The sequence below is a fragment of the Oncorhynchus nerka genome, linkage group LG18 (genome assembly GCF_034236695.1).
Source record: "Oncorhynchus nerka isolate Pitt River linkage group LG18, Oner_Uvic_2.0, whole genome shotgun sequence".
NCBI classification, from domain to species: Eukaryota; Metazoa; Chordata; class Actinopteri; order Salmoniformes; family Salmonidae; genus Oncorhynchus; species Oncorhynchus nerka.
The window spans coordinates 4,273,402-4,283,401 of NC_088413.1; the positions used below are offsets into that span (position 1 = coordinate 4,273,402).

The 10,000-nt window shown below is 46.3% G+C and overlaps 2 protein-coding genes across 4 annotated transcripts in view; both read left to right on the forward strand.

Annotated features, from left to right (window-relative positions):
* The window catches only part of LOC115115774 (protein disulfide-isomerase A2-like), a 25,684-nt gene extending 15,802 nt beyond the window's left edge, over window positions 1–9,882 (forward strand). Inside the window, exons 7-10 of the mRNA XM_065003453.1 lie at window positions 3,061–3,252; window positions 5,052–5,172; window positions 8,780–8,961; window positions 9,493–9,882. Of these exons, the coding sequence (XP_064859525.1) occupies window positions 3,061–3,252; window positions 5,052–5,172; window positions 8,780–8,961; window positions 9,493–9,630 (633 nt within the window). The 3' untranslated portion in view covers window positions 9,631–9,882. The remainder of the gene's footprint in view (window positions 1–3,060; window positions 3,253–5,051; window positions 5,173–8,779; window positions 8,962–9,492) is intronic.
* The window catches only part of LOC135561719 (integrator complex subunit 15-like), a 157,485-nt gene that overhangs the window by 124,083 nt on the left and 23,402 nt on the right, over window positions 1–10,000 (forward strand). The window lies entirely within an intron of this gene.

Sequence of the window (10,000 nt, forward strand, 5' to 3'; positions counted from 1 at the left end):
TTAAACTGCCTCCTGTCGGCCTAACATCTCCAACGGGGCAGTGGATTAAACTGCCTCCTGTCGGCTTAACATCTTCAACGGGGCAGTGGATTAAACTGCCTCCTGTCGGCCTAACATCTCCAACGGGGCAGTGAATTAAACTGCCTCCTGTCGGCCTAACATCTCCAACGGGGCAGTGGATTAAACTGCCTCCTGTCGGCCTAACATCTCCAACGGGGCAGTGAATTAAACTGCCTCCTGTCGGCCTAACATCTCCAACGGGGCAGTGAATTAAACTGCCTCCTGTCGGCCTAACATCTCCAACGGGGCAGTGAATTAAACTGCCTCCTGTCGGCCTAACATCTCCAACGGGGCAGTGAATTAAACTGCCTCCTGTCGGCCTAACATCTCCAACGGGGCAGTGAATTAAACTGCCTCCTGTCGGCCTAACATCTCCAACGGGGCAGTTAATTAAACTGCCTCCTGTCGGCCTAACATCTCCAACGGGCAGTGAATTAAACTGCCTCCTGTCGGCCTAACATCTCCAACGGGGCAGTGAATTAAACTGCCTCCTGTCGGCCTAACATCTCCAACGGGGCAGTGAATTAAACTGCCTCCTGTCGGCCTAACATCTCCAACGGGGCAGTGAATTAAACTGCCTCCTGTCGGCCTAACATCTCCAACGGGGCAGTGGATTAAACTGCCTCCTGTCGGCCTAACATCTCCAACGGGGCAGTGAATTATTTTATTTTACATTTATTTAACTAGGCAAGTCAGTTAAGAACAAATTCTTATTTTCAATGACGGCCTAGGAACTTAACTGCCAATCTGGACCCTCTCTTTCTAAAATTATCTGACAAAGTTGTTGCAACCCCTATTACTAGCGTGTTCAACCTCTCTTTCGTATCGTCTGAGATTCCCAAAGATTGGAAAGCTGCCGCGGTCATCCCCCTCTTCAAAGGGGGTGACACTCTAGACCCAAATTGCTACAGACCTACAGTATATCTATCCTACTCTGTATTTCTAAGGTCTTCGAAAGCCAAGTTTAACAAACAGATTACTGACCATTTCGAATCCCAACATACCTATGCAATCTGGTTTCAGAGCTGGTCATGGGTGCACCTCAGCCACGCTCAAGGTTCTAAACGACATCATAACCGTCAAATCGGAGGGCCTGTTGTCCGGACCACTGGCAGTCTCTATGGGTGTGCCACAGGGTTTAATTCTCGGGCCGACTCTTTTCTCTGTATACATCAATGAAGTCTCTCTTGCTGCTGGTGAGTCTCTGATACACCTCTACGCAGACGACACCATTCTGTATACTTGTGGCCCTTCTTTGGACACTGTGTTAACTAACCTCCAGACGAGCTTCAATGCCATACACCTCTCCTTCCGTGGCCTCCAACTGCTCTTAAACGCAAGTCAAACTAAATGCATGCTTTTCAATCGATCGCTGCCCGCACCTGCTCGCCTGTACAGCATCACTACTCTGGACGGTTTTGACTTAGAATTATGTGGACAACTACAAATACCTGGGTGTCTGGTTAGACTGTAAACTCTCCTTCCAGACTCACATTAAGCATCTCCAATCCAAAATTACATCTAGAATCGGCTTCCTATATCGCAACAGAGCCTCCTTCACTCATGCTGCCAAACATACCCTCGTAAAACTGACCATCCTACCGATCCTCGACTTCGGTGATGTCATCTATAAAATAGCCTCCAACACTCTACTCAACAAACTGGATGCAGTCCAGTTTATCTTGGCCAGGTCGCAGTTGCAAATGAGAACTTGTTCTCAACTAGCCTACCTGGTTAAATAAAGGTGAAATAAAAATAATTAAAAAAAATATACAGTATACTACTACAGTATTCTACTACACACTACTATACACAGTATACTACTACAGTATTCTACTACACACTACTATATACAGTATACTACTACTACTACTATATACAGTATACTACTACAGTATTCTACTACACACTACTATATACAGTATACTACTACTACTACTATATACAGTATACTACTACAGTATTCTACTACACACTACTATATACAGTATACTACTACTACTACTATATACAGTATACTACTACAGTATTCTACTACACACTACTATATACAGTATACTACTACTACTACTATATACAGTATACTACTACAGTATTCTACTACACACTACTATATACAGTATACTACTACTACTACTACTATATACAATATACTACTACTACACACTACTATATAAAGTATACAACTACTACACACTGCTATATACAGTACACTACTACTACTATATACAGTACACTACTACTACTATATACAGTATACTACTACTACTATATACAGTACACTACTACTACTATATACAGTACACTACTACTACTATATACAGTACACTACTACTACTATATACAGTACACTACTACTACTATATACAGTATACTACTACTACTATATACAGTATACTACTACTACTATATACAGTACACTACTACTACTACACACCACTATATAAAGTATACTACTACTACTATATACAGTATACTACTACAGTATTCTACTACACACTACTATATACAGTATACTACTACTACATACAGTATACTACTACAGTATTCTACTACACACTACTGTATACAGTATACTACTACTACTACTACTATATACAGTATACTACTACTACACACTGCTATATACAGTACACTACTACTACTACACACCACTATATAAAGTATACTACTACTACTATATACAGTATACTACTACACTACTACACACTACTATATACAGTATACTACTACTACTATATACAGTATACTACTACACTACTACACACTACTATATACAGTATACTACTATATTCAGTACATTGTTCAGCAGCAAATTGTCATGGTTTTTCAAGGTTTGCCTTGGTATGGGCAATGACGTGTGTGTGTGTGTGTGTGTGTGTGTGTGTGTGTGTGTGTGTGTGTGTGTGTGTGTGTGTGTGTGTGTGTGTGTGTGTGTGTGTGTGTGTGTGTGTGCGTGTCCGTGTGCGTGTGCGTGTCCGTGTGCGTGCGCGTGTGTAGGTATTGTTCATAATTATAGATGTAACGGGACCAGTCAGTCACGTCCTGAAGTACTTCGGTCTTTCCGAGGGCGACGCCCCCGCTGTACGCATCATCAACACCGACACCACCAAGAAGTTCGCTCTGATTGGACAGATAACGGCCACCACACTCCAAACCTTCTGTCAGGGAGTTCTGGACGGAACCGTGAAGGTAAACAACCACCCAACCAATCATATCACTCCTACTACTAGCGCTAGCTAATCACATAACACATACTACTAGACTTAGCCAATCACATCACTCCTGACCATACTGCCAACGTATCACATCACCCCTACTACTAGAGCTAGCCAATCACATCACTCCTACTACTAGACTTAGCCAATCCCATCACTCCTACTACTAGACTTAGCCAATCACATCACTCCTACTACTAGAGCTAGCCAATCACATCACTCCTACTACTAGACTTAGCCAATCACATCACTCCTACTACTAGACTTAGCCAATCACATCACTCCTACTACTAGACTTAGCCAATCACATCACTCCTACTACTAGAGCTAGCTAATCACATCACTCCTACTACTAGACTTAGCCAATCACATCACTCCTACTACTAGAGCTAGCTAATCACATCACTCCTACTACTAGACTTAGCCAATCACATCACTCCTACTACTAGACTTAGCCAATCACATCACTCCTACTACTAGACTTAGCCAATCACATCACTCCTACTACTAGAGCTAGCTAATCACATCACTCCTACTACTAGAGCTAGTCAATCACATCATTCCTGACCCTACTGCCAACGTATCACATCACCCCTACTACTAGAGCTAGCCAATCACATCACTCCTACTACTAGAGCTAGCCAATCACATCACTCCTACTACTAGAGCTAGCCAGTCACATCACTCCTACTACTAGAGCTAGCCAATCACATCACCCCTACTACTAGAGCTAGCCAATCACATCACTACTACTCCCTGAGCTAGCCAATCACATCACTCCTACTACTAGAGCTAGCCAGTCACATCACTCCTACTGCTAGAGCTAGCCAGTCACATCACTCCTACTACTAGAGCTAGCCAATCACATCACTCCTACTACTAGAGCTAGCCAATCACATCACTCCTACTGCTAGAGCTAGCCAGTCACATCACTCCTACTACTAGAGCTAGCCAATCACATCACTCCTACTGCTAGAGCTAGCCAATCACATCACTCCTACTGCTAGAGCTAGCCAATCACAATACTCCCACCACTATAGCCAGCCAACCAGTTCACACGTACCCCTACAGCCACACAGGGTGTAAGGTTTAGAGGTCAGGATTAGGGTCTAATTGTCTGTTATGGTTCCAGGCCCACTTTCTCAGTGAGGATGTACCTGAGGACTGGGATAAGGGTCAGGGGTTAGGGGTTAGAGGTCAGGGGTTAGAGGTTATGGGTTAGAGGTCAGGGGTTAGAGGTTATGGGTTAGAGGTCAGGGGTTAGAGGTTATGGGTTAGAGGTCAGGGGTTAGAGGTTATGGGTTAGAGATCAGGGGTTAGAGGTTATGGGTTAGAGGTCAGGGGTTAGAGGTCATGGGTTAGAGGTCAGGGGTTAGAGGTTATGGGTTAGAGGTCAGGGGTTAGAGGTTATGGGTTAGAGGTCAGGGGTTAGAGGTTATGGGTTAGAGGTCAGGGGTTAGAGGTTAGTGGTCAGGGGTTAGAGATCAGAGATTAGTGGTCAAGGGTTAGAGATGAGAGGTTATGGGTTAGAGGTCAGGGGTTAGAGGTTATGGGTTAGAGGTCAGGGGTTAGAGGTTATGGGTTAGAGGTCAGGGGTTAGAGGTTATGGGTTAGAGGTCAGGGGTTAGAGGTTAGTGGTCAGGGGTTAGAGATCAGAGATTAGTGGTCAAGGGTTAGAGATGAGAGGTTATGGGTTAGAGGTCAGGGGTTAGAGGTTATGGGTTAGAGATCAGGGGTTAGAGGTTAGAGTATAACTGTGTGTTGTGGTTACAGTCTCACCTGCTGAGCGAGGAGGTACCAGAGGACTGGGATAAAGGACCCGTTAAAGTTCTGGTCGGGAAGAACTTTGAGGCTATCGCCCTCGACACCAACAAGAATGTCTTCGTAGAGTTCTGTAAGTCAACTATTCCTGTATCAATCATCAGCAGTTCAACTCCCAAGGGGTTAGAGGTTAGTGGTCAGGGGTTAGAGATGAGAGGTGGGGGTTAGAGGTTATGGGTTAGAGGTCAGGAGTTCTGTAAGTCAACCATTCCTGAATCAGTCATCAGCAGGTCAACTTCCAAGGCGTGGCTTCCTGTATCAATCATCAGCAGGTCAACTTCCAAGGCGTGGCTTCCTGTATCAATCATCAGCAGGTCAACATCCAAGGCGTGGCTTCCTGTATCAATCATCAGCAGGTCAACTTCCAAGGCGTGGCTTCCTGTATCAATCATCAGCAGGTCAACTTCCAAGGCGTGGCTTCCTGTATCAATCATCAGCAGGTCAACTTCCAAGGCGTGGCTTCCTGTATCAATCATCAGTAGGTCAACTTCCAAGGCGTGGCTTCCTGTATCAATCATCAGCAGGTCAACTTCCAAGGCGTGGCTTCCTGTATCAATCATCAGCAGGTCAACTTCCAAGGCGTGGCTTCCTGTATCAATCATCAGCAGGTCAACTTCCAAGGCGTGGCTTCCTGTATCAATCATCAGCAGGTCAACTTCCAAGGCGTGGCTTCCTGTATCAATCATCAGCAGGTCAACTTCCAAGGCGTGGCTTCCTGTATCAATCATCAGCAGGTCAACTTCCAAGGCGTGGCTTCCTGTATCAATCATCAGCAGGTCAACTTCCAAGGCGTGGCTTCCTGTATCAATCATCAGCAGGTCAACTTCCAAGGCGTGGCTTCCTGTATCAATCATCAGCAGTTCAACTTCCAAGGCGTGGCTTCCTGTATCAATCATCAGCAGGTCAACTTCCAAGGCGTGGCTTCCTGTATCAATCATCAGTAGGTCAACTTCCAAGGCGTGGCTTCCTGTATCAATCATCAGCAGGTCAACTTCCAAGGCGTGGCTTCCTGTATCAATCATCAGCAGTTCAACTTCCAAGGCGTGGCTTCCTGTATCAATCATCAGCAGTTCAACTTCCAAGGCGTGGCTTCCTGTATCAATCATCAGCAGGTCAACTTCCAAGGCGTGTCATAATAAATCCTCTCTGTACTACAGATTACTGCTAAAATAAAGGAAACACTTGAGTAAATGAGGGATACAAAGTATATTGAAAGCAGGTGTGCAGGTGTGGTTCCTGAATTAATTAAGCATTTAACATCCCATCATGCTTAGGGTCACGTATAAGAATGCTGGGCAGGCCATTATTTTGGCCACCATGGCTCTGCTCCCATAGGATGACATTGCCCCCATCCACAGGGTATGAGTGGTCGCTGAATGATGTAAACCATATGCCATGGCCGCCTCAGTCACCAGAGCTCAACCCAATGGAACACTTACGGTTCTGGAAGGGCGGAGTCAGTGTTTTCCAACGTCAACAAAAAAACTCTTTATTGTGGAAGAATGGTGTCGCATCCCTCCGACAGAGTTCCAGACACCTGTAGAATCCGAGGTGAAGCTGTTTGGCTGGTCGTCTTTATTGTGGAAGAATGGTGTCGCATCCCTACGACAGAGTTCCAGACACCTGTAGAATCCGAGGTGAAGCTGTTTGGCTGGTCGTCTTTATTGTGGAAGAATGGTGTCGCATCCCTCCGACAGAGTTCCAGACACCTGTAGAATCCGAGGTGAAGCTGTTTGGCTGGTCGTCTTTATTGTGGAAGAATGGTGTCGCATCCCTCCGACAGAGTTCCAGACACCTGTAGAATCCGAGGTGAAGCTGTTTGGCTGGTCGTCTTTATTGTGGAAGAATGGTGTCGCATCCCTCCGACAGAGTTCCAGACACCTGTAGAATCCGAGGTGAAGCTGTTTGGCTGGTCGTCTTTATTGTGGAAGAATGGTATCGCATCCCTACGACAGAGTTCCAGACACCTGTAGAATCCGAGGTGAAGCTGTTTGGCTGGTCGTCTTTATTGTGGAAGAATGGTGTCGCATCCCTCCGACAGAGTTCCAGACACCTGTAGAATCCGAGGTGAAGCTGTTTGGCTGGTCGTCTTTATTGTGGAAGAATGGTGTCGCATCCCTCCGACAGAGTTCCAGACACCTGTAGAATCCGAGGTGAAGCTGTTTGGCTGGTCGTCTTTATTGTGGAAGAATGGTATCGCTTCCCTCCGACAGAGTTCCAGACACCTGTAGAATCCGAGGTGAAGCTGTTTGGCTGGTCGTCTTTATTGTGGAAGAATGGTGTCGCATCCCTCCGACAGAGTTCCAGACACCTGTAGAATCCGAGGTGAAGCTGTTTGGCTGGTCGTCTTTATTGTGGAAGTATGGTATCGCATCCCTCCGACAGAGTTCCAGACACCTGTAGAATCCGAGGTGAAGCTGTTTGGCTGGTCGTCTTTATTGTGGAAGAATGGTATCGCATCCCTACGACAGAGTTCCAGACACCTGTAGAATCCGAGGTGAAGCTGTTTGGCTGGTCGTCTTTATTGTGGAAGAATGGTGTCGCATCCCTCCGACAGAGTTCCAGACACCTGTAGAATCCGAGGTGAAGCTGTTTGGCTGGTCGTCTTTATTGTGGAAGAATGGTGTCGCATCCCTCCGACAGAGTTCCAGACACCTGTAGAATCCGAGGTGAAGCTGTTTGGCTGGTCGTCTTTATTGTGGAAGAATGGTGTCGCATCCCTCCGACAGAGTTCCAGACACCTGTAGAATCCGAGGTGAAGCTGTTTGGCTGGTCGTCTTTATTGTGGAAGAATGGTGTCGCATCCCTCCGACAGAGTTCCAGACACCTGTAGAATCCGAGGTGAAGCTGTTTGGCTGGTCGTCTTTATTGTGGAAGAATGGTATCGCATCCCTACGACAGAGTTCCAGACACCTGTAGAATCCGAGGTGAAGATGTTTGGCTGGTCGTCGTGGTGAAGACTTATTAACACACCATCTTGGTGTTTCCTCTATTTAGCCAGTTCCCTGTCGCTAGTGGTGTTTCCTCTATTTAGCCAGTTCCCTGTCGCTAGTGGTGTTTCCTCTATTTAGCCAGTTACCAGTTCCCTGTCACTAGTGGTGTTTCCTCTATTTAGCCAGTTCCCTGTCGCTAGTGGTGTTTCCTCTATTTAGCAAGTTACCTGTCGCTAGTGGTGTTTCCTCTATTTAGCCAGTTACCTGTCGCTAGTGGTGTTTCCTCTAGTTAGCCAGTTCCCTGTCGCTAGTGGTGTTTCCTCTAGTTAGCCAGTTCCCTGTCGCTAGTGGTGTTTCCTCTAGTTAGCCAGTTCCATGTCGCTAGTGGTGTTTCCTCTATTTAGCCAGTTACCTGTCGCTAGTGGTGTTTCCTCTATTTAGCCAGTTCCCTGTCGCTAGTGGTGTTTCCTCTATTTAGCCAGTTACCTGTCGCTAGTGGTGTTTCCTCTAGTTAGCCAGTTCCCTGTCGCTAGTGGTGTTTCCTCTAGTTAGCCAGTTCCCTGTCGCTAGTGGTGTTTCCTCTAGTTAGCCAGTTCCATGTCGCTAGTGGTGTTTCCTCTATTTAGCCAGTTACCTGTCGCTAGTGGTGTTTCCTCTATTTAGCCAGTTCCCTGTCGCTAGTAGCTAGCTAAGTGTAAGTTGAGCTAGCTAGCGAACGTTAGCTAAAGATAGTGTGCCTGTGTGTAGATGCCCCATGGTGCGGTCACTGTAAGGAGCTGGCTCCTGTCTGGGAGAAGCTGGCAGAGAAGTACGCTGACCGGGATGACATCATCATTGCCAAGATGGACGCCACGACCAATGAGGTGGAGGGAGTGTCTGTGTCTGGCTTCCCTACACTACGATACTACCCTGCTGGAGAAGACAGCAAGGTAACCTTTAACCTCTGACCTTAACCTTAAACCTCTGACCCTAAACGAACGAGGTAGAGGGAGTGTCTATGTCTGGCTTCCCTACGCTATGATACTACCCTGCTGGAGAAGACAGCAAGGTAACCTTTAACCCTTAACCTCTGACCCTGGAGGGAGTCACACACAATCTATCGGAAGGATAGAAAGACTACACTGTCACACCTCTATCACAAACTACACTGTGTGTGTGTGTGTGTGTGTGTGTGTGTGTGTGTGTGTGTGTGTGTGTGTGTGTGTGTGTGTGTGTGTGTGTGTGTGTGTGTGTGTGTGTGTGTGTGTGTGTGTGTGTGTGTGTGTTGGAGAGCAATGAGGAAGAGATTTGAACATCATGATAAAAACCAGTCACACCTGAAAGTCTGTCTACTATAACAATACCCTCTGTCTCTCTCTCTCTCTCTGTGTGTGTGTGTGTGTGTGTGTGTGTGTGTGTGTGTGTGTGTGTGTGTGTGTGTGTGTGTGTGTGTGTGTGTGTGTGTGTGTGTGTGTGTGTAGGAGGTAGAGTACAGTGGGACCAGAGACTTGGAGACGTTTGCTATGTTCCTGGACAATGGAGGACAGCTTCCGAAGGTGGAAGAGGAGGATGAGGATAATGAAGAGGAGGTGAAGTTGAAGTTGAACTTACCTGACTAATTATGCAAACCCCTCCCACTCTAAGCTCTTCTGACCAATCCCCTGTCACTGTTAATACAAACACCTCCCACTCCAGCTCTCTTGACCAATCCCCTCTCTCCTTCTGACAGGTCACTGATGAGTCATCGCCACCGCCAGCCAATGAGACGTCTAAAGACGAGCTGTAAAGTCAGAGCACCGAACCGATCAAGAGTAGTTTATTGGTTTCTATGGTTTCTCTTGGTTTAATAATAAAAGTGATTTGATTCTGAAGTCTGGAGTGGCGAGTCTTTATAGAGGAGAGGAGAAGAGGAGACAAGGAGAGGAAACAAGGATAGACAACAAGGAGAGGAGACGACGAGAGGAAACAACTTTAGACTGTTGAGATGCA